This window comes from Microcaecilia unicolor, chromosome 1 (genome assembly GCF_901765095.1).
Source record: "Microcaecilia unicolor chromosome 1, aMicUni1.1, whole genome shotgun sequence".
Lineage (NCBI taxonomy): Eukaryota > Metazoa > Chordata > Amphibia > Gymnophiona > Siphonopidae > Microcaecilia > Microcaecilia unicolor.
This window is the reverse complement of record NC_044031.1, coordinates 506,420,672-506,447,517: the sequence shown is the minus strand read 5'-3', so window position 1 is coordinate 506,447,517 and position 26,846 is coordinate 506,420,672. Positions and strand designations below refer to the sequence as shown.

Here is a 26,846-nt window from a genome sequence, read left to right as displayed (position 1 = left end):
TAGCGCTATAGAAGTGATAAGTAGTAGTAGTAGTATTTATTGTGCCGTTATTTATTTCTCCAAATTTGTATTCCATACTGTGAGGCTCATTTTCAAAAGAGAAACACATCCAGTGGTATAAATCTGCATTTGAACATTTTTCGCACAAAAACGTCCAAATTGGTATTTTTGAAACCAATTTTTAGACATTTTTCTATGAGGTCCATCAGAAGTGCAATCAAATTGCAAGGGGGAGTGTTATAGGTATGTTAAGGGTGGGATCTGGGTGTTCCTAACACTTGGACATTTTTCAGCCGTAATGGAACAAAACAAAACAAAACCATCCAAGACTAAAACAAACGTTTTCAGCTAGATCTGTTTTTATAATGAATAAGGCGCATAAAGGTGCCCTAAATGACCAGATGACCACTGGAGGGCATCAGAGATGACCTCCCCTTACTCCACCTGTGGTCACTGAATCCCTCCTACCTCCTCTCCCCCCCCCAAAAAAAAATGATTAAAACATTACTTGCCAGCCTCAGATGTAATACTCTGGTTCATTACAGCATCATGTAGGTCCCTGGAGAAGTCTAGTTGTGGGTGCAGTGCACTGCAGACAGGTGAACAAAGAACTGTACCTCCCCCTATCTGTTACACTTGTGGTGGAAACTGTGATCCCTACAAAATTCACTGGAAACTCACTGTATCTACATATAGGTGCCCTCTTTGACCCGAAAGGGCTATTGTAGTGGTGTACATTTGGGGGTAGTGGGTTTTGGGTTTGGGGGGCTCAGCAGAGAAGAAAGGGGCAATGATGGAATGTGTACCTGGGAGCATTTATTTGAAGTCCACTGCTGTGCTCCCTTGGGTGCCCCATTGCTCTCCTGGGATATCGATGTAGCCAGTCTACTAAGAATGCTGGCTCCTCCTACATCCCAATGGCTTTATTTTGTGCATTTTTCCAAAAATGGACCAAAAATATAAATGCACAGAACACAAAAACATCTAGCAAATACCCATTTTCAAATAAAAAGGATAGACGTTTTCTGTTTTGAAAATGGCTATATTCCCACTTGAATTTTGGACGTTTTTATCAAACTATCCACAGTTGGACATAGATGTCTTGTTGAAAATGCTCCTCCATGTTTACAGTTCTAGGCGGATTACAGCTAAACATACATAATTGCAAAACATCATCAAGTAAAATAAACTAAAATATGGAAAACAGAGAATAAAACATTAAAACAAGTACAGCAAACCATTACAAATCAAGAAACAGGAAGATGTGTCAGAGAAAAGGCCCAGGCCAGCATGAGCAGGGAGAATGTGTTGCTGCTGGTGAAGAACTAAGAGATTTCTAGGTACTGGGGAGGGGGGGGGTGGGGAGCGGGGAGTGGAGTTAAGTGACCCCTCGATGCCTGGAGTCTTCAGCTGGCAGGGTCTGGGGATTCTTACCAGCCACGTCACTGCTAGGTGGGCCTGAGTTCAAAGTGGGTGGGCCTGTGCCCACCCATGGCTACACCACTGCTCCTTACAGAAGTATCATACTGTTTTTTCTCCTTTTTATGGTCTTTATGGAACAGCGTGTATTTCTGTCTCTAACATGCACCTGACTGTGTGATAGCCAGACAGATTGGCTTGAGTTGCAAATTTTCTGGCTATCAGGGTTCTGGAAAACAGAGGTGTAGCCAGACTTCATGGTGGGAGCGGACCAGAGCCCGAGGTTGGAGGCACATTTTGAGTGCCGCCCCGCCGTCCCTCCCACCACCATGCTTCGCTCCTCGCCCCCCCCCCCACCGCCTCACCTCCTTGTCGCTTACCCTCACTGCCTCGTTGCTTCCCCCACAAAAAACAAATACCTTTGCTGGCGGGGGTCCCCAAGCCCCGCCAGCCGAAGCCTTCTTCAGCGCCGGTCTCTGGCGCAGCCACGTTCACTGCCATGCTCTTCTTTTTTCTTGCTCTTCCTGTGCATGCTGATGCTCGGATGAAATTTGCGGGGGCCCAGACCCCCGTGGCCCCCAGTAGCTATGCCACTGCTGCAAAAAAATATTTTCCCTGCAAAACCAGGGGTATATATAGTCTTGACAATTACACTTCTAGTGCCTTCTACTTGGCCTTTATAACTACGCTATGGAAAACTAGATGTGGACTCATGCTGATTTCAGGGTACAGATTTTCCCGCGACATGTCCAGTGATAGGGGCTAACACCAGGCTTTAGTGACACCTAGTCACAGATGTATACACATTGAGAACATGTGTGTCAGTTCTGAACAGTGTATATTTTATTGTGTAAATTGAACTATGCAAAACCTTGTAAAAGTAAGCTTTATGTGTATACACACACATGCACACTTAATCCAGTATTCCTACACTCAGTCCAAAGGGCTGTCAAATGTAAATGTTTTGTACATGGATATTCTGCAGATGTTGGATTTATATTCACTCAAGAAACAGCTGTTGAAAGTTGAAGAGGGTTGCAATATCGCACAGCCTGAAGGTGTTCTTGTTCATTTAACTAACTCCTCTTTGATGTGATTCGTAGTGGCCGGGTTGTGTTTCGAATTCAACTTCTTTGACAGCTATCAGCCCCACTGACCAGCGGTTTAAAATTCTGTAGTGAAGAAAGAAATGAGAAAAACAAATGTTTCTATAATCTGGATTTTTTTTTAAAGATGCTAGATTGATGGTCCCTGCCAAAACTGTCTAAAATCAACAACATGCCAACATGTTTTGTAATCGGAAGGTCACTCAAACATCTGGCCCCTCAGTCCTGTTCTTTAAGATTTGTCACTGGTCAGTGTCTGTTCATAGATTTTTTTTTTTGTTACATTTGTACCCCGCGCTTTCCCACTCATGGCAGGCTCAATGCGGCTTACATGGGGCAATGGAGGGTTAAGTGACTTGGCCAGAGTCACAAGGAGCTGCCTGTGCCTGAAGTAGAAGTCGGCCCTTGCAGATCATCAATGTGGCCGCGCAGGCTTCTGCTTCTGTGAGTCTGACGTCCTGCACGTACGTGTAGGACGTCAGACTCAGAGAAACAGAAGCCTGCGCAGCCTTCTACATGGAATGTTGCTAGTGGAATAGCAACATTCCATGTAGAATCTCCAATAGTAGCAACATTCCATGTAGAATCTCCAATAGTATCTATTTTATTTTTGTTACATTTGTACCCTGCGCTTTCCCACTCATGGCAGGCTCAATGCGGTTTACATGGGTCAGTGGAGGGTTAAGATTGTCTTCTCAGCCTCTTTTTGATCACTTTGACAGCAAAAAGAAGCTTCTATCACCTTTAATGTGTTAGAATAAAAACATCAGGCAAGCATGTCATTGTAAACATTGCTTCAAAGATGCATTCACGGCATATTTAGTATCTTATGCTTTTACTGTACTGTTAACACTGATAGAGTCAGAAGGGATACAAACATAAGCAAGCTAAGCAGACCTGGCCTGCAGATTTAAAGGCTGGAATTCACTGTATGTAGGACAAAATCTTTAGTTCTTATTATTTATAAAATTGTAAAAGCTTGACGCTCTGAATGATTCATTTCTGATACAACTCACATATCTACTTTCACTACTTATGTTCACCATTGGTCCTTCTAGAGCCCTCATTCCTAGATCTCTGCCCCATGGTCCCGTATCTCTCTTTTTCTCCTTTTCCTTCCATTTCTACCCCTCCTGTGGATCCGGCATATCTTCCTGTACCCTTCCCTGGTCCTCCCTATGGCGGGCTACTGGCAGCAACAAAAATGGACAGGCTGCATTGGCCAGCCCTGAAGACTTTTCCTCTGTCTCATCCCACACACAGGAAGGCAGATGGAAGGTAGTCTTGCTTTTATCACTGCCATAGCTTATGATCCACTGTAAGTTTTGAATATTGGGGGGGGGGGGGGGGGTGGTTAGGGAGACATGCCAGACCTGGAGAGGGGAAAGAGAGAGATTAAACTGTGGAGGAGGAAAAGATGAGGAGAGATACTGAACTTGGGGGGGGGGGGAGTTGGGGTGGAGTGAACAGAAAGATCAGATGAGGGGACAAAGAGGGGGGAGGAGAGATGCTGAATCCAAGAGGTTGGATGGAAAAGACAGAGAAAGAGGGAGACAAGACTTGGGGGGAGAGAGATGCTGGACTAACAGAGGGAGGGAGAAAGAGAAATGCTGCACTTATGGTGGGCGTCAGGGGAGAGAGGGATAGATGCTTGGGGGTATGTGTGAGAAAGAGAAGATTAGAGGGAGGAAGTTGGACTTGGGGAGGGACATGGAGAAGAGATGCTGGATGTGGAAGGAGCCTAGGGATAGGGACACAGAGGGGCAATGCTGGACAGATCAAGATAGAGACACAGATGGGGCAGTGCTTGGCACATCAAAATAGAGACACAGAGGAAAGATGCTCAATATGGGGAGAAGAAAGGACATTGAGGGCAGATCCTGAACATGGGGAGGATAGGTACAGGGACACAGAAGGGAGATTCTGGATAGGACAATTAGAGACACAGAGGAAAGATGGAAGGTGCACATGGAGAGAGAAGAAATGGCAAATGGAGAGGAGACCCCGGAAAGAGAGTAAAAAAAAGTCAAACAAACCCAGAGAAAAGCAGAAAAGAGATACTAGAACCAGAGCGACTGGAAAATAAATGCTCAGACAACAAAGGCAGAAAAAAGTATTTTATTTTGAATTAGTTAATTGGAATATATCAGCCTTGGGAAATGTACATCTCTAATATCTTGCATTTCAGTTTCTGCTTCTTCAGTTTTGCTGTAAATTCAGAGTCTGACTTCTTGAGGTTTCCAGTTCTGGGTTTTTGTTTTGTTTTTCTGCCTTTCTATCTCTGTTACTGATGTGTGGTCCCTTGTTTCATGTTTGTTAAGAGTCTGTCTTTTTTGTGTGTGACCAAGGTGCATGATTCTGCTAGTATGTACAGTGAAGTGAAAAGGCTTTTCCCCTCCCTATTATTGCATAAATATATGCCACACTGAATAATTTCTGATCTTTAGACAAAATGTAATATTAGACAAAGGGAACCTCAGTAAACTGTGGGAGTTGGGGGGCTGCAGGGAAGGGGGAGGTGTGCTGGACCTGCAGGAGGGGGGATGGAGGGGAAAGGAAAGAAATGCCAGATCAGGGGATGAACGAAGTGGGGCTCAAATACTGAACCCACAGCAGGAAGGAGGGGAGGACGGGCAGGCAGGCAAACAAGCCAACTGCTGGAATGATGGGGAGGGGGGAGTGAGAGGGAGAGAAGCTGGATGGGGTGTAGTTGGAGAGGAGAGAGACATATTGGCATGTGGGAGGAAGAGAAGGGAGAAGCTGGGCACAGAGAAAGGGAGGTTCCGAACATAGAGGAAGAGAGACACAGAGATGGAAGAAGATGAATAGTGGACATGGAGAGAGAAGAAATGTCTAATGGACACGACACCTTGGCCAGCGAGTTAAGAGAAGTCAGAGAAGCAGAAACCAGAGCTTGGGACCAATATATGAAAAATAAAATGACCAGACAACAAAATGTAGAAAAATAATTTTATTGTTCTATCCTGCCAGAGCTGGTGTTATACATGGCTAGGGCCTAGAAATTTGGGAGGGGACCCCAAAGCTTACTACCAGGCTGCATCTTTTTCAGCTTCTGGCAGGCTTGGGGCTCTCTCTGGCCAGGGAGCCAAGGACAGTTGCTCTAGTTTTACCCCCTTGCACTATCCCTGGCATGTGCTATCTTTATATTTTGCACAGTTTAGGAAGATATGCACCTTTCTATTTCTCTGGTGTTGTATTACATGCAAGGTCTGTCTTCTTGGTGTTTCGATTTATTTTATATTTATGGTCACTTATTCTGTATTTGGCATTTGTGTTCTGTGTTGTGTGTGTGACTGAGGTATTCTGTTAGTATGAAATTTCTATGCAATACTACTACTATTTACTACTATTTAGCATTTCTATAGCGCTACAAGGCGTACGCAGCGCTGCACAAACATAGAAGAAAGACAGTCCCTGCTCAAAGAGCTTACAATCTAATAGACAAAAAAAATAAATAAAGTAAGCAAATCAAATCAATTAATGTGAACAGGAAGGAAGAGAGGAGGGTAGGTGGAGGCGAGTGGTTACAAGTGGTTACGAGTCAAAAGCAATGTTAAAGAGGTGGGCTTTCAGATAGAAGGATAGAAGTAGAAGAGGATCCACCAGAGTGAACAGTAAAGGTGCGGAGGGAGAGTTCATTCATGTCCCTATCTTGGTTTTCTTTGCACAGGTAACCCTTTCCTAGGTGAGGTCTATGAATCAACCAAGTAGTGTTTCCCTATTACCTTTGGAGTCTCTTTAAATCTCATCAGTCTGTGACCTAGATTGTCCACTGTTGGAAACAGGATGCTGGGCTTGATGGACCTTTGGTCTTTCCCAGTATGGCAATACTTATGTACTTATGTAATGTAGACCGAAATTAATTCTAATTTGTGGGTGTTATAGGTAGAGTTGCTGAAGGCTTGTCTGATGATTTTCATGTTTTCTTGGATCTTCTATCTTTCTCTTGCGTGGAAACAGTAGGGCCCTGCTTCTATCTTTTTCCTCCTTCTGCGTAGGATGATGAACAACAGCTACAGTGGAACCCACTGCCTACTACTAAAACAAAAACAAAATGGAGAGAAAATTATCTCATTATTATTTATTATATTGGGGTTCTATGAATGCAGATTATTTGGGGGAAACATATGTGGGCTGGGGGACTGTGTCTCAATGGGGGATGAAGAATGCAGCCTTTTGTACTTTTCTTAACCTTCAACATGGTCTGCAGCCACTGAAGCTTGCACTGGTACCCTCATTGAAATTATTGGAATTATTGGGAGTGGGGTAGGGGTGAGGACGGGGCATGGGTGCATGAGGTGGCAGTTTTTTCTCAAGGGCCCACCCATCCAACTTGTTGGCCCACCCAAAAATTGCCTTCTGGCTATGCCACTGTTTCACTTAAGTGAATTTTTTAATGTGTTCTTCACTATACTTTCTACTTTTAATTAAGTATTAAAATATGCAGTTATTTTTACTTAAGCACTTTGACCTAGTACTTTGACCAATACAACGCACATGACCTTCATGGACCTTTGGTCCGACACAGTATAGCAGCTCTTATGAGTTAAATGTAAATATGCTCTGCATCCATAAAAATCCAACCTCTCCGTGGCAAGTGTAGATAAGAACTAGGACATTTCTCCATGGAAGCCTCCATACGAAAAAATTATCCTGATTCTTGTGTCATCTGAGCAATAGCCATGTAAAACTTTCCACTACCAGGCACATTTTGAAATAATATAAGACCTGAAAAAAAAATTGTAACTCAAACATGTCTTACGACAGTAGCACTAATCCTAAAATTCAACAGCAAGATGAATAGGCAACACTACAAATATTACACTGGGCCCTAAAACACCAACACATCTACCAAAGGTAAAACAGAACAATTGGGACTGCTACAGATTTCATCACAAAAACTATGTGCAAACAGAATATTGTACCTCAGCTACACATAGAACACAGGCAGACCCTCACCAAATACAGAACAAGGGATCACAAATTAGAAATAAAAATATGAAGGCAAAAATTAAGAACATAAGAATAGCCATACTGGGTCAGACCAATGGTCCATGTAGCCCACTATCCTGTTTCCAGCAATGGCCAATCCAGGTCACAAGTACCTGGCAGAAACCAAAATAGTAGCAACATTTCATACTACCAAACCCAAGGCAAGCAGTGGCTTCCCCATTTCTACCTCAATAGCAGTCAATGGAGTTTTCCTCCAGAAATTTATCCAAACCTATTTTAAACCCATATTCACTAGCCACTGCTACCACATCCTCCAGCAACGAGTTCAGAGCTTAACTATTTGTTGTGTGAAAAATATTTCCTCCTATTTTAAAAGTACTTGTATGTAACTTCATTGAGTGTTCCCTAGTCTTTCTACTTCTTGAAAAAGTAAAAAAATCAGTTCACTTCTACTTGTTCTACACCACTCAGGATTTTGTAGACCACAATCATATCTCCCCTCAGCCGTCTCTTTTCCAAGCTGAAGAGCCCTAACCTCTTTAGCATTTCCTCATATGAGAGGAGTTCCATCCTCTTTATAATTTTGGTCACTGTTCTTTGAACCTTTTCTAATTCCGCTATATCTTTTTTGACATACAGTGACCAGAACTGAACGCAGTACTCAAGTGAGGTTGCATTATAATAATCTTGGTCTAATTTACTATCCCTTTCCTAATAATTCCTAGCATCCCGTTTGCTTTTTCAGCTGCTGCTGCACACTGGTCAAAAGATCTCAGTGACACCTAGACCATTTTCTTGGGTGATGACTCTCAAGGTGGACCCTAGAATCAGTTAACTATGATGCAGACTTTTCTTCCCAATGTGCACCACTTTGTATTTGTCCACATTAAATTCCATCTGCTATTTGGATATCCAGTCTTTGAATTTCCTATGGTCTCCCTGCAATTTTTCACAGTCTGCATGTGTTTTAACATCTTTGAAAAGTTTTATGTAATCTGCAAACTTTATCACCTCACTGGTCATTTTGATTTCCAGATCATTTATAAATATGTTAAATAGCACTGGTCACAGTTCAGATCTCTGTGGCACTCCACTTTTCATCCTCCTCCACTGAGAAAAATGTCCATTTAACCCTACCCTCTGTTTTCTGTCTGATAACCAATTCCTAATCGACAATAGTACATTGCCTCCTATCACATGACTCTTTAATTTTCTCAGGAGTCTCTCATGAGGAACTTTTCTGAAAATCTAGATACACTACATCAACCGGCTCACCTTTATCAACATCTTTATTCATACCTTCAAAAAAATGAAGCAGATTGGTGAGGCAAGACTTTCCTTGCCAGAATTCATGCTGTCCCATTAAACCATATTTATCTATATGTCTGTAGTTTTATTATGTTATAATTGTTTCCACTATTTTGCCTGGCACTGATGTCAGGCTTACCGGCCTAATTTCCTGAACCTCCCCTGGAACCATTTAAAAAAATCTGCATTACATTGGCCACCCTCCAATCTTCAGGTACTATGGATGATTTTAATAGCAGATTACAGATCACTAACAGCAGATCACCAAATTCATGTTTGAGTTCTTTCAGTACCTAGGATGCATGCCATCCAGTCCAGGTGATTTACTACTCTTTAATTTGTCAATTTGGCTCAGTACATCTTTCAGGTTCACCAAGATTTCTTGCAGTTCGTCCACATCATCACCCTTGAAAACCATTTTTGGTACAGGTAGATTTATTACATCTTCTTCCATAAAGACTGAAGCAAAGAATTAATTCAGTCTCTCCGCTATGGTCTTTTCCCCTCTGTGCCCCCTTTTGCCTCTTCATGATCTAATAGACCCACAGAATTAAACTCATCATATACTGAAACAGTGGAGAAATAAAAAAAAATCATTTCCTTTTGTACAGAACATATTATAAAGACATCTGTAAAGCACGTTTCTTAAAGCCAACACTTTTGTTGCTTGAATGTTTTATTTTTCCATAATTTCTGTCCCAGAATCTATATCACAGGTGACATAACAGATGACACCAGGATCTTTTATTAGTATTACTACTAGTAGTAGTTATAGTAATAGTAATATTGTTGTGGCTGAATTTAAGCCAAGCATATCTTGGGGGTAATATGAGATCAGTGAAAATACGTTTAATGGAGCACAAATCTAGAATTAGGAGACTACCTTGATACAGCGGTTATCGCGAAACATGGCACCATGTCGGTCTAATCGGGTCTCTGTTAAATGTACTGAAGTGAATGAGTAACTGAGTTACAAAAAAGCTAAGTAAACGCTAAATAATTAATATAAAAAAGTCATAAAAAGATTGTTTTTTTGAAAAAAAAACTGAAAAAATGGATCGATGAGGATTACATCACTACCCCCAAGATATGCTTGGCTTAAATTCAGCCATAACAGGGGTAGATGCGCGGATCTGAGGATCCTATAAAGGGTATTATACTGGACTATTAAGGATGTGAATGTACAGAGTTATATTTGAAGTTGAGTATATCGTGAACACATATGTTTTGACTCCCTTCAATTAATGAGAAGTTGCTTAATGATTACATTCCTATAAAAGATGGATGGCCATATTCTGAAGAGTTTGGAGTCACTTGAACATAAATTTCAAAGTCCCTTGATAAATGCAATTGCAATAATTGAGCCTAGTCAAAAATAAAGCTAGAATCAACGAGTGAAAAACATCATGATTAAAGAATGGTCGCACAGAATGTTGTTGCCGCAAGAGAAAAAATTGGGCTGTTACGCCCCTCACCTGTTCTCTGTGGTCTCCCACAGCATTCTGTGCCAAGAAGGATCTGTTTACTTCCTGGAAACCCAGCACTGCCTTTATAGCTCTGCAAGAGGGTGCTGGCTAATGTCATCACTTCCTGTTTGGTAGTATTTAAGGAAGTTATGCACCCGGCCAGTGCCTTTGCATCAGGTCTCCTAGAGTGTTGCAGCCTTGTTCCTGTTTGTTCCCTGTTTCTGCCTGTGTCTTGTGCTAGTCCTGCTCCATGTTCCAGCCTTGCCCCAGCCTTGTCTTCCAGCTCTAGTCCTGTCTTCCAGCTCCAGCACTGATCTCAAGCTCTATTCCTGTCTTCAAGCTCCTGCCTTGTCTTCAGTCCAGACTTGCCCGTGTGTCTTGCCTGCAGCTAGTCAGGGCCTACTCGGGTTGGCTAGGTAGTGTCAACTTGGCTGCAGCTTAAGGGCTCACCCTGAGTCTTGACAGATTGCAAAGGCCATGAACTTGGGCAAGTCATCTGCCTTGTAGCTGCTCCAGCAGCTGGCCCTCCAGCAACTTTCCGATTCTGTTCAGTACCTGACCAGCCTCATGGACCAGCTCCAGCATCTCCAGAACATCGCCCAGGAGGTCCAGCAGCAATGGACTCCACTTTGGCAGATGACAAGGGACACTAATTGTGGGCCAGTATGCCATTCAGTTCCAGACCCTGGTTTCTGAACTGCAATGGAATCAGGAATCCCAGGTGGCTGTCTTTTGGCAGAGCCTGGCGGGCTACATTAAGGATGAGCTAGCAGGATGGAATCTCCCCACCAGTTTGGATGACCTGGTTTCCCTATGCATCAAGGTAGACATCCACTTTCAAGAGAGGGCTAAGGAACGTGGTGGTAAATGCTGCTCTACTCAGTCAACGCCCCAGTTTCAGGATCTCAGACTCATAGATGCTAACTTCTCTGCTTCCCTGGAGGAAGAAGTCCCCATGCAAATAGGACATTCTCAGTTTTTTTGGAGGAAGAGAAAAGGCATTGGAGAGCACAAAATCTCTCTCTATACTGTGCAGACCTGGAACATTTTGCTAAGCCATGTCTCAGGAAATCGGGAACATTTACAGACCTAGGAGATATGTCCCTAGGTCCTTCCCGAGTTGTTCCCACCTCCCTCTGTAGTCTCCCTGTCACCCTTCTATGGAAAAAATAAACAGATCATATTCCAAGCTCTCCATGATTCTGGTGCAGCCAGGAAATTTGTGGACGAATGGCTGATATGCCACTGTAGTAAACAATAGTAGGAGGATCACCATAAAGGACTCCAAGGTATAAGGTCACCAAACATATAAAGAGGAATCCAATAAAATTTATATGGAAATATGTTTAATTTTAACAAAATATTTCTTAAAAGCAAGGAAAAGACCTCAAAACGCCCAACCGCTTACTTTCAGTTTTCGGCGGCTTTAACTGGGGGCGTGGTGTTCATCACTGGTCATAAAAACCTTGCTTGGAAAGAATTATTTTAACTTTTAATTTATTTCCAAAAAGATTTTAGCAATTTTGCTTTTTTTTACAAAAATTGTTTTTAAATATATTGACAATATCAGTGCTAACTTCAAATTTTATTTGGTTCATAAAAACCTTCACTAATTTTCATGAAGTGCTGTAGAGCAGCTGTACATAGATAAAGTAAAGTCGAGCACTTATCTGTTGCCCGACGGTGGCCCCATCCGTTTCGCTTGTAGGCTTTTTTGAATCGAAATGGCAACCATGAGCAAGGTGTCGGTAGGGTACAAAATGAGAATCCAGACACTGCTTGAACAAGGTTTCGGAGCAAAGGTGATAGTGGCAGAACAGTAAGATTATAATATCAGTGCAACTAATTCCTAAAACATAACTACCAGTGCTACTCTCAGACCACATGCCAAACGTTTCTGACTCACTTGGAACTTGGCAATGCTTTCTGTCTCGCCCTGAATATAGGAAGGATAACTAACCTCACCCTGTAGGCTGCCTGGGAAAGTCCTTTGTCTCCTTCTGTGTGGTAGGTCTCTCCTTCCTCTCTTGACTCCAAGCTGAAGTTTCCCAGACGGCTCCTGATAAAGGCTGGTAAATAGGCAGCCTGCTCCACTGAGTCTTCTGTCTGTGTTTATTGTGGAAGGCTATCAGCAGTGAAGCTGGAATGCACACAGCTCTTCTCTGGAACTATCTTAGTTGAAGCTAAGATGCTACCCAGTACTGGTTCTTACTCAGTACAGCACATATTCATAGTTCAGTTTCTTTATGAGCACAGAGGGCTTCAGCCCCTCAGTAAGGAACTACATGTTGGCTAATGAAATAACACCCATCTGAGAAAAGTGTCTGTCGTCTAACAGGCTAACTGCCTGTGTAGCTCTTGTGTCTAACTCCTTGAGTAGATTCTCTGCCTGTCGGTCAATATCCCTCATATAGGTGTCCTTTTGCCAAGCTGTGATAAAAAGGGCCCTGCACTTGCAGTGGGGGGCTGTTTTTGCTGCACGTTGAACCCTTTTTACCACAGCGGTTAAAAAGGCTGAAAAAAAGGTATGGCCATGAGGTAAGATTGCTCTTACCTTGTGACCATGCGGAGGGGATCACTTACTGCCACCCATTGCGGTGGCGGTAAGTGCTCCTGCACTAACCCGGCAGTAACCGGGTATCACATGGCACTGCCCGATTACCGACAGGTTAGTGCCGCACTAAAAAATATAGGCTAATTTTTTTCCTAGCACGAGAAATGGCATGTGGCGGGATTGGAACTACTGCCGGTACCTGTGTTGGGCTGGCAGTAGCTCTAGATTAACCTGCGCTAAGCCCACGTTGGGCTTACTGCCACTTTGTAAAAGGGCCCCATATTGCACATTGTATCACATGTGCAACAGTTCTCTCATTGGATGAGTTGGGCAGACAAAGACTGCTAGCATGAAGTGTGCACGTGGACAGTGGATGGCCAATCTTTGGTCCAATAGGATCACTGAGCTAACCAGGAAATTACCATTCCTCCTTAACAGCGCTCCCTCACAGTTACAGAGCCACCTTAAAAGGTTACCACAAAGCAAGGAAGAGATGACTCAGCAAGAGCAGAGGAGGGAGGGTGTGGTCAAGGCAAAATAAAAGCGCTCAGCATAGATCAGTCAGAGAGAGAGAGGTACAGAGCAGTGTTGCCAGGTGGGTGGTTTTCCCGCCCAATTGGGCGGTTTTCTGCGACCCGCCACGGGAAATTTTTGCCCGCGGTGGGTTGCGATTTTTTGGGCTTGTTTTGGGGTGTTTCGGCGGTTTTTAGTGGTTTTTCGGGCCGCGGGGGCGGGGCTAGTGGCATTCTGGGCGGGGTTAGTGACGTTTTGGGCGGGGTTAGTGACATTCTGGGCGGGGCCGATGACGGGGAGGCGGGGCCGGTGACAGAAGAGGCGGGGCCGATGGCGGGGGCAGGGTTGATGACGGCGGGGGTGGGGGTGTCAGGGGCAGGGTTTGACTTTGGGCAGATTTTGGGCTGGTTTGGGTGGGGAAAAATTTTTCCACCTGGCAACCCTGGTACAGAGGACAGAGAAGAAGCTTTCCACACTTATGCCTCCAGCATGGACCTGTAAGCTGTTGCAGAAGCTCTACTCAGATAGGCTCAATTATCCTGGACCCTGCTGAACTGTATTGTTGGAACTAAGGGCTAAGTCTGTGCCCAAATGTGCTGAATACTGAGATATAGCATTTAACTCTGGGACTCTAATTCAGAGACTAGTTCACACCATGGCCTTGCCAAAGAAGGCCATGAGAGAGAGAGAGAGAGAGAGAGAAAGTTATATATGTATACAGTGCTTTTTTTGTAGAAAAAAAGGTGCCGGTACTCATTATGGGCGGGGTCACCACATATGGCTCCACCCCTATGATAGCCACACCCATATTAACCACACCCCCTATACCAGCCATGGCGCATATAAACAGACATCATTGAAAATATTACAGTACTGTAGGAGAAAAAAATAACGTGATTTTTTTTCATTATAAATAATCTCTGTAAGCTCTTACAGCTCCAGTATACCCAGTACAAAATAAGACAGCCAATGTAAATTCTCAAATTGGACATATTACAAACACTAAAATGAAATTAAAATGATTTTTTTCTACCTTTGTTGTCTGGTGACTGTTTTTCTTTCCATATTGGTCCCAGTCTGTGATTCTCCTTTCCTTTGTTTTCGCTTAACTCTTCTGTGCCATTTGTCATTTTTGTCTCCTTTTTCTTTGCTTTCTTCAATATTTTTCAGGCTCTCTCTCTGTCCAGATTTAATTCATTCTTACTATCCATTCTTTAATTTCCTTCATCTACCTGTGGCTTTTCATCTTTTCCTCACCCTTGTTCTCCCCATGCCCCTTCCTCTTATTTTCCAGTCTTTCTCTATTCCCCTTTTCCATCCAGCAGCTCTGCTTTCTCTCCCCATCCTTCCAGTGTCTCCCCTATTTCTTTCTGCATTCTTCCATCCAGCGTCTTCCCTCTTTCCATCTGTTTTTCCCTATCTCTCCCCATCCTTCCATCTGTTTCCCCTCTCTCTCCCCAATCCTTCCCTGTTGTTTTTCCCCTCTCTCCCCAATCCTTCCATCTGTTTTTCCCTCTCCCCAATCCTTCCATCTGTTTTTCCCTCTCCCCATCCTTCCATCTGTTTTTCCCTCTCTCCCCATCCTTCCATCTGTTTTTCCCCTCTCTCTCCCCAATCCTTCCCTCTGTTGTTTTCCCTCTTTCTCTCTCTCCCCAATCCTTCCCTCTGTTGGTTTCCCTCTCGCTCTCCCCAATCCTTCCCTCTTTTGGTTTCCCTCTTTCTCTCTCTCCCCAATCCTTCCATCTGTTTTTTCCTCTCTCTCCCCATCCTTCCATCTGTTTTTCCCTCTCTCCCCATCCTTCCATCTGTTTTCCCCTCTCTCTCCCCAATCCTTCCCTCTGTTGGTTTCCCTCTCTCTCTCCCCCCCCAATCCTTCCCTCTGTTGTTTTCCCTCTTTCTCTCTCCCCAATCCTTCCCTCTGTTGTGTTCCCTCTTTCTCTCTCTCTCCCCAATCCTTCCCTCTGTTGTGTTCCCTCTTTCTCTCTCTCCCCAATCCTTCCCTCTGTTGGTTTCCCTCTTTCTCTCTCTCCCCAATCCTTCCCTCTGTTGGTTTCCCTCTCGCTCTCCCCAATCCTTCCCTCTTTTGGTTTCCCTCTTTCTCTCTCTCCCCAATCCTTCCATCTGTTTTTTCCTCTCTCTCCCCATCCTTCCATCTGTTTTTCCCTCTCTCCCCATCCTTCCATCTGTTTTCCCCTCTCTCTCCCCAATCCTTCCCTCTGTTGGTTTCCCTCTCTCTCTCCCCCCCCAATCCTTCCCTCTGTTGTTTTCCCTCTTTCTCTCTCCCCAATCCTTCCCTCTGTTGTGTTCCCTCTTTCTCTCTCTCTCCCCAATCCTTCCCTCTGTTGTGTTCCCTCTTTCTCTCTCTCCCCAATCCTTCCCTCTGTTGGTTTCCCTCTTTCTCTCTCTCCCCAATCCTTCCCTCTGTTGGTTTCCCTCTCTCTCTCTCTCCCCAATCCTTCCCTCTGTTGGTTTCCCTCTCTCTCTCTCTCCCCAATCCTTCCCTCTGTTGGTTTCCCTCTCGCTCTCCCCAATCCTTCCCTCTTTTGGTTTCCCTCTTTCTCTCTCTCCCCAATCCTTCCCTCTGTTGGTTTCCCTCTTTCTCTCTCTCCCCAATCCTTCCCTCTGTTGGTTTCCCTCTCTCTCTCTCTCTCTCTCTCCCCAATCCTTCCCTCTGTTGGTTTCCCTCTCTCTCTCTCTCCCCAATCCTTCCCTCTGTTGGTTTCCCTCTTTCTCTCTCTCCCCATCCTTCCATCTGTTTTTCCCTCTCTCTTTCCCCATCCTTCCATCTGTTTTTCCCTCTCTCCCCAATCCTTCCATCTGTGTTTTTCCCTCTCTCTCCCCATCCTTCCATCTGTTTTTCCCCTCTCTCCCCAATCCTTCCATCTGTTTTCCCCTCTCTCTCCCCAATCCTTCCCGCTGTTGTTTTCCCTCTCTCTCTCTCCCCCCAATCCTTCCCTCTGTTGTTTTCCCTCTTTCTCTCTCCCCAATCCTTCCCTCTGTTGTGTTCCCTCTTTCTCTCTCTCTCTCCCCAATCCTTCCCTCTGTTGTGTTCCCTCTTTCTCTCTCTCCCCAATCCTTCCCTCTGTTGGTTTCCCTCTTTCTCTCTCTCCCCAATCCTTCCCTCTGTTGGTTTCCCTCTCTCTCTCTCTCTCTCTCTCCCCAATCCTTCCCTCTGTTGGTTTCCCTCTCTCTCTCTCTCCCCAATCCTTCCCTCTGTTGGTTTCCCTCTTTCTCTCTCTCCCCATCCTTCCATCTGTTTTTCCCTCTCTCTTTCCCCATCCTTCCATCTGTTTTTCCCTCTCTCCCCAATCCTTCCATCTGTGTTTTTCCCTCTCTCTCCCCATCCTTCCATCTGTTTTTCCCCTCTCTCCCCAATCCTTCCATCTGTTTTCCCCTCTCTCTCCCCAATCCTTCCCGCTGTTGTTTTCCCTCTCTCTCTCTCTCCCCAATCCTTCCCGCTGTTGTTTTCCCTCTCTCTCTCTCTCTCCCCAATCCTTCCCTCTGTTGTTTTCCCTCTCTCTCTCTCTCCCCCCAATCCTTCCCTCTGTTGTTTTCCCTCTCTCTCTCTCTCCCCAATCCTTCCCTCTGTTTTCCCTCTTTCTCTCTCTCCCCAATCCTTCCCTCTGTTGGTTTCCCTCTCTCTCTCTCCCCAATCCTTCCCTCTGTTGTTTTCCCTCTTTCTCTCTCTCCCCAATCCTTCTCTCTGTTGGTTTCCCTCTTTCTCTCTCTCCCCAATCCTTCCCTCTGTTGTGTTCCCTCTTTCTCTCTCCCCAATCCTTCCCTCTGTTGTGTTCCCTCTTTCTCTCTCTCTCCCCAATCCTTCCCTCTGTTGATTTCCCTCTTTCTCTCTCTCCCCAATCCTTCCCTCTGTTGGTTTCCCTCTTTCTCTCTCTCCCCAATCCTTCCCTCTGTTGGTTTCCCTCTTTCTCTCTCTCCCCAATCCTTCTCTCTGTTGGTTTCCCTCTTTCTCTCTCTCCCCAATCCTTCCCTCTGTTGGTTTCCCTCTTTCTCTCTCTCCCCAATCCTTCCTTCTGTTGGTTTCCCTCTATCTCTTTCTCCCCAATCCTTCCCTCTGTTGGTTTCCCTCTCCCTGCCAAGTTTCCCGCGAACGGCGCGAAGTTGCGACGCACGCGGCACCAGCCCCTATTTCCGGCCGCTGCTGCTTCTCCTGTTGAGCAGCAGCGGCCGCTACACAAAGAAAAAGAAGATTTAAAAAAAAAATTGAAACCTTGCTGAAACGCGGCACCCCGGCACTGTAGACAGCCATTAGGCATTGGCTGTTGCCCCGCAGCCGCTCCTCCTCTTGCCTCTACGTCACTGCCCCTGGAGGAAGACCCCGGAGGAGCGCAGTGACGTAGAGGCAAGAGGAGGAGCGGCTGCGGGGCAACAGCCAATGCCTAATGGCTGTCTACAGTGCCGGGGTGCCGCGTTTCAGCCAGGTTTGAAGTTTTTAAAAAAATCTTTTTCTTTGTGTAGCGGCCGCTGCTGCTCAACAGGAGAAGCAGCAGCGGACGGAAATGGGGGCTGGCACTGCGTGCGGGACATGGACTCATGGGGCGGGGGGAGCAAAAAAAAAAAGGTGCCGGTACGCCGTACCGTTGCGTACCGGCACAAAAAAAGCACTGTATGTATATGAACTGTTTTTTTGTGTTTGTGTCCCTAACCTGTGAAGACAACAGGTCACCCATCTCCCTGCACATATATATGAGTTTCCGTCGAAGCTCTCTCCAGCCCATCCTAAACCGGATCACCATATGCAGGACTCAGACTGTACAAGCCAGCCCAGCACCGACCTTAACTGATGCATTCAGTGTTGCCATCTAAGCACCACTTGACATGCAAATACATATGCAACCCTTTAAGTTTTTGGTTTTTTTTATATCATTCATTTTCTAATTAGAATTCTCAGTGTTCATCCCATGCCATTTTGAATTCCATCACAGTTTTTTTTCCCCACCACCTCCCTCAGGAGGTCATTCCAGGCATCCATCACCCTCTCCATGAAAAATAATTTTCTGACATTTTTCCTAAGTCTACCACCCTAAAACCTCAATTCATGTCCTCTAGTTTTACCACTTTCCCCTCTCTGGAATATATTTGTTTCTATATTAATACCTTTCAAGTATTTAAACATCTGTAGCATATCTCTCCTGTCCCTCCTGTCCTCTAGGGTATACATATTCAGATCTTCCAGACTCTTTTCATATGTCCTTTGGTGCAAGCCCCATAGCATTCTTGTCACCTTCCTCTGGATCACTTCAAGCCTTCTTACATCCTTAGCAAGATACGGCCTCTAGAACTGAACACAGTACTCCAGGTGGGGCCTCACAAACGACTTATATAGGGACATAAACAACTCATTTCTTCTGCTGGTTACACCTCTCTCTATACAGCCTAGTATCCTTCTGGCAATGGCCATCACCTTGTCGCACTGTTTCATTGCCTTCAGATCCTTAGATACTATCACCCCAAGATCCCTCTCCCTGTCTGTGCATATCAGCCTCTCACCGCCTAGAACGTATGTCTTCCTTGGATTTCTACTCCCTAAGTACATCACTTTGCACTTCTTAGCATTGAATTTTAATTGCCAAACATAGACCATTCTTCCTTTAATATTTCATCCTTGAGTACCTTCAAAAAGAGGATAATATCACTTAAACCTTCATCACCTTTCAATGATCCTATCTCAGTTTTTCTTCTACTACGAGTCCTTGATCCACTTATTCAATTTATTTTCTCAATGGTCACAACTGCCTATCTACTGGGGTGTTCCCTTCATCCTGGAAACAGGTGATCTTTAGCCCTCTCTTCAAAAATCTCAAATCAGACATCTTCTCTGTGAATAACTATAGACCGATTTCGAACCTGCTATTTATAACCAAGATAGTAGAAAATTTTGTAGCAATTCAGCTCTCTTTATTTCCTTGACCATACAAATGCTGTTCATCCAAATAAAACTGGCTTTCACCCCCACCGTTCTACTGAATATATTCTTTTGGGACGTACAAATTACATTAAAACTGGTACTAGATAGTGGTAGGGATATTGTCTTATTCTTGTTAGATATGTCTGCTGCTTTCAATCTGGTTGACCATTTCATCCTCCCGAACCATCTCAGGCTTGTCAATATTACTGGCTTGACTCTTCAGTGGTTCCATTCTTATCTAACTGGATGTTCTTACATAGTCTGTCACTTTGATTCTTCCTCCTCTCCCAGACCTCTTCACTCCAGCATTTCTCAAGGATCAGTTCTGGGACCGATCCTATTTAACATTTTCTTGGCACCCCTAAATCTCCTGCAATCTCTCAGCTTTACTTTTTCTATCTTCACAAATGATATTCAACTTCTTATTCCTTTTGACTCCCACTCGTCTTCCGGCTACATATCTATTTCTGATTAATTGGATGCAGTCTCTGATTGGCTGCTTGAAAGCAAGCTAAAGCTTAATTCTAATAAAACAGCCGCAATGATATTCAGCTCCTAGCCCTCATATACCAATCTTCCTTATCCTTTCAATTTCACATTTCAAAGATAGTATCTTCCTCTTTCCTGACTCTTAGACACATCTGCTCCATTCCCTCTTTCCTCAATCCCTGCTCCCTCTGTTTTCTCTTGCATTCACTAGTACTGTCTAAACTGGACTACTGCAACTCTTTTCTTATTGCTCCACCTCTCTATCAAATTCACAGATTACAGTTAATACAAAATATCACTTTGAAACATCTCTATGGATGTAAGAAATTTGACCATATCGCCCCTCTCCTCATCTCTGAACACTTACTCCCAGTAGCATACAGGATCCCTTATAAACTCAATATACTGTCTCATCAGATCCATTCTGTAGGTTTACCTTCTTTGCTTGCCAGCTTCTTGGTCCATTATTCACCCTCAAGAACACTCTGCTGTTCACAGGAACATCTGCTGGTTACACCTCTCTCTACACAGCCAGGTGCCCTTGGCCTGGATTGGCTGCTGTCGTGGACAGGATGCTGGGCTCGATGAACCCTTGGTCTTTTCCCAGTGTGGCATTACTTATGTACTTATCTTCCATCAGGTTTATCTGGATACTTCCTGTTTTAGCATGATGGGCCCAACTCTCTGGAACCCCCTCCCTGTTTACTTGAGGACTGAAGTGTCTTTCAATAAGTTTAAAAGCCCCATTAAATGCTTCTTATTTCTCCACTGCATTTCAGACAAATTCCTAGACTCTGTTCTTCTCCTCAATGATTTTCCCTCTTTGGAGGTCTGAAAATCAAGAGGGCTGTTTTAAAACTCCACCTTATATATTTATATTCCTCCCTCTACCTACTCTCTTATTATATTGTAAACTTTTCCTGTCCCTAGAATTCCTCATGTAATTATAGTCTATCTTTATATCTGTCATCCAGTGTGTTTGTTATTGTACACACATTCCCTTCCTCACTTATGTCTGACTTGTAAACTAAATTTTCTTTATTATATTTGCAATATATCAAATACACTGAACCTGAACCAATACAGTAATCCAGCCTTGGTGTAATTGTAGTGTGAACCATTGTGACAAGTCTTGCTTTTTTCTATGCATGGAGAGAGACAGCGTAGTTGTAGATAATAGAGGCAGTGCCTGAAGATTGCTTAAATTTGGTGGGGGATCATCATATTAGTCTAGCTCCAAGGTTTCTGGCCTATAATTTAAGGAGGCGTTCATATGAGCTCACCTTTACTTGGGTTCAGCCAAAAAGTTTGTTGTTTGTAGCCCATTCTTGAATTGCTGTTAAATAGGTGGTCAGTTTATTCAGGGCTATAGGTAAGACTGCTTCACCAGGTATAAGTAGCTGCATGTCATATGTGCAGATGTAGAACTGAGTATCAACAACCAAATCAGCTTGGCTAGTGCAGGGGCGTAGCCAGACTTCGGCGGGAGGGGGGTCCAGAGCCCGAGGTGAGGGGGCACATTTGTCAAAAGCTTCTGAGAAATCAAGCAGTACTAATATGGAAATGAATCCCTTGTCTTGGTTTTAGTGAAGATCTAGTAGGGATATGAGGACCGTCTCTATTTCATAACCGGATCTGAATGCAGACTCAGATGGATCTAGCCAGTTTCTTTCTTCTAGCTAATTGTTGAGCTGAAGCCAGTCTGTTTGTTCTATACATTTTTCTAGAAATGGGATACAAGATATTGGCTGGTAACTTTTCAAGATTGTCCTGGCAAGATTGTTCTTTTTTAGAAGAGCATGCACCACTGCCCTTTTGATAGTAATGCTGTTGGTGGTTGCCCATTAGAGAGAGAGGAGTTCATGATTTTTCTGGAATCTTCTACGAGGCCTGTGCTTGCCTGCTCCACTATCTTCTCTGTGGCAGCAGTACAAATTTTAAAAGGGCTGCTGGATTCTATGTGATCTATTCTCCTCTCCCCCCCATCCCCTTCTGGTTTCCACTTACTGATGTCTATTGGCTTCCTAGCATGCCTTCATGCCCTCACATGGGTAAAAATAAATGATTAAAATCATAGACTTCCTTGTACCCCTCCCTTAAGGAGCAGTTACCTAGTGGTCTGTTAACCCTTCAAACCCTTCCTAGCCACAATGCACAATATATTAAAAAAATAATCCCAGAGAAGCCCCACCCTTTTGTACAACTAAAAGTCAGGGTTGACTTCTTCATTCCAATGGAGCCCCAAATCATACTAGGGGTCTAGCGGATGTTGGAAGCAGAAAGCAGAGTTCCTCATGAGAGACTCCTGAGGAAATTAAAAAGGCATGGGATAGAAGGCATTGTTCTGCTATGGATTGAGAACTGGTTGGAAAATAGAAAACAGAGAGTAGGGTTAAATGACCAGTTCTCTTCATGGAGGAAGGTAAATAGTGGAGTGCCACGAGGATCTGTACTGGCTTTTTAACAAATTTATAAATGAGCTGGAAATGCAAAGGACGAGTTAGGTGATCAGGTTTGCAGATGACATGAAACTATTCAAAGTTGTTAAACTGTATGCAGACTGCGTAAAATTGCAGAAAGCTGGAATTAATTACATCTTCAGAGGTGTAGTTTGTTCTTCATGAATATGGGCCTGTGAAGGATTTTTTTCACATTCTCATTTCACAATCTTGAGAATTAATGAGCTGCTTTGCATGAATTTGCATTACAGCAGCTCATTAATGCCAAATTTCAATAAACTTTAGTATGAAGTGGGCTTTGTGCAAAAATATTATTTTGAATCGACCTCACACTTTAGTATGTGAGGTCCCCACATGTCATAGGCGATAACTGCTGTCTCTAATACAATGATTTTCAGCTCGGTCCTGGAGGCACTCATCACCAGTCTTACTTTCAGGATCTCTGTAATAAATATGCATGATATTATTTGCATGTGTTGAAGACACAAGGCATGCAAATGTATCTTATCCACATTTATTGTGGTTATGCAGGAACACAACTGGTTAGGTTTGGTTTCACAAATAGGTTGGAAAACGTTTTGCGAAACCAACCAGACAGCAATAACCCTCTTACTGTTTCCATCTTTCAGTGCAAATAGTTTAATAGGATAAGGACAAGATGTGTTTCTGTCTTTACATTTTGAATTTCAATACAGTGATTTTAGAAGGCATGGCAGAGTATGACAGGGATAATCTAGGTACATAAATTTGCTATGTAAGATACAGGTAAAGCTGGTGAGCCCCTTGATCTTGGATTAGAGCTGAGCTAGTAAATATCTTCTGATTAATAAAAATGGGTTGTTCTGCATGTAGTATAAGTCACCTTCACAGATGGGATACAGCAGAAGAGCTGTTCATGAATATTAGTATTAATCCTTGCTTAGAGCAGACATTCTATATGCCACTGTGTTTAAATGACATTCAGACAACAAATTAGAAGTGTTAGGAAGAAACTGTGACTCCAAAAGAAGAAGATAATAGATCAATAATAAATAACAACAACAACAACAACAACAAAAGAAAGACATCTTTGTAGTAAGTCTTTGATTTGGTAAAGATAAAGCTTTTACAAAGCAGTGGGCCTGATATTAAAAAGGGTTTAACTGTGCAGAAGAAGCGCTGAATCTAGGTTATAGGCACATAAGTTATGAGTATCGCTGCTCACCCAGATATTAAATGCTGTTGCCCTGACATGGCCTGGCCGCTTTGTAAAAGGGCCCCTCAATGAAATAATTTGTTAAGTGGCAATTCTATAAGTGAGCGCTTCCTGTTAGGTGCGCCAGTGCCACGCAGGGAGCACCTATTTCATAGCAGCATCAGGATGCCAGGATTCCATTCTAGAATACTAGTGTAACCCGGTGTCAGCGTGCTTTACATTTAGGCATAGACATGGCATAACTGCCGGCATCATTATTAAGGTGAACTTGGGGAAAATCCACTGCTAATTTTTAGGACAAGCAGCATAAAGTCTATTTTACTGGGCTGGCCACTGTTGGAAACAGGATACTGGGCTTGATGGACCTTCAATTTGTCCCAGGATGACATCGCTTATATTCTTATGTTGTTAATATGGCAAGGGCACATGTCGCTTACATAATTTTGTAAGTTATGGAGGGAATTCAGTGAGTGGCACTCAAAATTACACACTCCCCCCCCCCCCCAAAAAAAAAAAAATTGTCGCTAAGCCCAACTTTGTAAAGAGAGTGCCTTCTTTATAAAATCGCGCTTAATCATTGATCTGCACGGAACTTATGTCTGCTAAAAGCAGGTGCCTAACTTAAGTGCGGATCGACCTAATTGAAGGCGACTAACACCTCACGGTACTATGTAAGCCACATTGAGCACAAATAGGTGGGAAAATGTGGGGTACAATTGTAACAAATAAAAATAAATAAAATAATTCTATAATTTATTTATTTATTTGGATTTTGCTCACACCTTTTTCAGTAGTAGCTCAATGTGAGTTCCATTCAGGTACCCTGGGTATTTTCCCTGTCCCTGGAGGGCTCACAATCTAAGGGACCCGTTTACTAAGTCGTGTTATAGGCACATTAGCATTTTAAACACGCGTTAACCATGTACGCGCCTACAATATCCCAATAGGCGCCTACACGGTTAGCGCACGCGCTAATTGTAGGCGCGTGAAAAATGCTAACATGCCTTAGTAAACAGGGCCCTAAGTTTGTGCCTAAGGCAATGGAGGGTTAAGTGACTTGCTCAAGATCAAAATAGGTAGCAGTGGGAACTGAACCAGGAACCACTGGATGTTAAGATTAGTGCTCTAACCACTAGGCCACTCCTCCACTCCCTCTGCACTTTTTGGGAATGCCTCTGACATGCCCCTGGCCATGCCCCCTTTTCATATACATGCTATGGAAATAGCATATGGATCTTTATAGAATAGTGTGCAGGAAGATGCAAGCGCAAGTGCCAGTCAAAGCCAGTTAACTGTAGTAATTCGTTGTTAACGCCCAATTATTGCTAGTTAAGGACTTGATCAATTCAATTTCACGGGCAATTTGGGAGTGCGATTATATAGAGCCTGGGGGTATGCGTATAACCTGGAGGCCTACTCATGCTCCACCCCATATGTACGCCCCCTTGAAATTGCGCACTGTAGCATTTAGGGCTAGATTCTTTATATGGCACCTAAAAAAATTGATGCCAAAAAAACTCTGCTTAAGTGGTATTCTATAAGCTGTACTTAAAGTTCGTTGTGGTTTATAGAATTAAAGCTTAAGCAGAGAGCTCACACGTAAATTTAGGCGCCACCATTTGCATCGATGAAAAAGTGGTGCAAATTCCCAAACCTAAATTTACACATGGAGCACTGTTATTTTACAATTACGCGCATAATTCAAAACCATGCCGTCAGCGATTCACACAGGCAGGCACTCCGGGGCCTTCCCAGTCTGCCGGTCTGGCCCTCTCTGCTGCATCTTCCTGTTGCGAGGGCCAGATGCGTCAGAAGGAAGTCCCTGCAGTGCCTGTGTGAATTCTGGATGGCCCAAAAATGTAAGCTGCAAGCACTGCAGCGACGGTGGGGGAAGAAGCAGGAAGAGGCAGATTCCGGACCTGCTGGAGGAGAAAGTAGGGAGCGACAGTGACATAGCAGGGAGTGCTGCCACCCGGGGTGGTTCGCCGTTGCACCCCCCCCCCCCCCGGGTGCAGCACGATGACACCCCCCCCCCCCCAGCACATCAACACCCCCCCCCCCGACCCAGTGCCTACCCTCCTCAGCTCCCTCCAATCAGCTGAGCACCCTACCTTTAAAGAAATTTCGGGTGGAGCTCGTGCCTGCAAGTAAAAGAAGCGAGGATCATCATCGGGCCTTCCCTCACGCTGTCTGTCCCGCCCTCCGCTGACGCAACTTCCGATTTCCACAAGGGCGGGACAGACAGCGTGAGGGAAGGCCCGATGACGATCCTCTCTTCTTTTACTTGCAGGCGCGAGCTCCACCCGAAATTTCTTTAAAGGTAGGGTGCTCAGCTGGTTGGAGGGAGCTGAGGAAGGTAGGCACTGGGTCGGGGGGGGGGGGGGGTCATCGTGCTGAGGGGGGGAGCTTGCAGGGAGCACCCCCCCCCGAGCTGACACCCGGGGCGGACCGCCCCTCCCGCCCCCCTCCCTACGCCACTGGGGAATGATGCTGGATTGTGGGCGGGGGGAGGGAGGTCAAGGATTGCCGTAGCACCCCTGAGAGTTTGCTGCGGCGCACAGTTTGGGAAACGCTGGATTAGCTGTGTTTTTTTTTTTTTGCTGGTATTGTGCTAGAAGGAATGGAACCAGTGCAAACTAGAACACCTCTGCATCAAGATCTACTATATTTTTTTAATAATCAAATAGATTTCTTTTTGGTTCAGTGTTGTGATCTGATATAGACTAACAAAAGATTTCAACAACTTCTCTTCCAATATAGATTTCAGTATTTGTAAAATATGTGTTCTGCTTATTTACTGCAGTCTGGAAGAAATGAATCCTGAAAAGAATGATGTTTTTTTTCCATGTTTTCTTTCACAGGAGACAAGGTGAACCCCCAGTAGAAAGTGGCTGGATTCCCTACCTTGGGTTACTCTTAGAGTACAGCAGAGATCCTTTAAGATTTCTGCTTTCTCGTCAGCAGAAACATGGCAATATTTTTACTGTGAAAATTGCTGGTAAGATTATTTCTGCCTTACAGATTTAAAACCTGATGCCTTGAAAAAATATTTCCTCTGCGTTTCCAAAGTGAAACGCAATGTTTATCTGTACATTTTTATATTTTCTTTAAAAAAATAAGATAACCTTCCCCCTCAATGTAATTTTAATTCCATAGAATTATTATAAATAATTTTAGAGGGTTCCATAGTTACTAAGGTGTGGTAAATTACTACAGCAAAATTTACCTCGAGTTAATGACTCCCACAGTAAGCTACAGTAATTTACCACAGCAAAATTCACCAAAGGAGTTACTAATCTACTCCTGCAATACATTTTGATTTACATTGCTGCAGCCTGGAACATTGTGCTTTTCTGGCCACATATATATATAGATAGTAGGCCTCATTTCAGGCCTGCTGTCTTTGAAAGGGGCTGAATAAGACGACAACACCCCTA

General features: G+C 44.0%; 1 protein-coding gene across 1 annotated transcript in view; it reads left to right on the top strand.

Annotated features, from left to right (window-relative positions):
* The window catches only part of LOC115477907 (25-hydroxycholesterol 7-alpha-hydroxylase), a 337,896-nt gene that overhangs the window by 184,773 nt on the left and 126,277 nt on the right, over window positions 1–26,846 (top strand). The window contains exon 2 of the mRNA XM_030215042.1: window positions 26,271–26,407. Within this exon, the coding sequence (XP_030070902.1) occupies window positions 26,271–26,407 (137 nt within the window). The remainder of the gene's footprint in view (window positions 1–26,270; window positions 26,408–26,846) is intronic.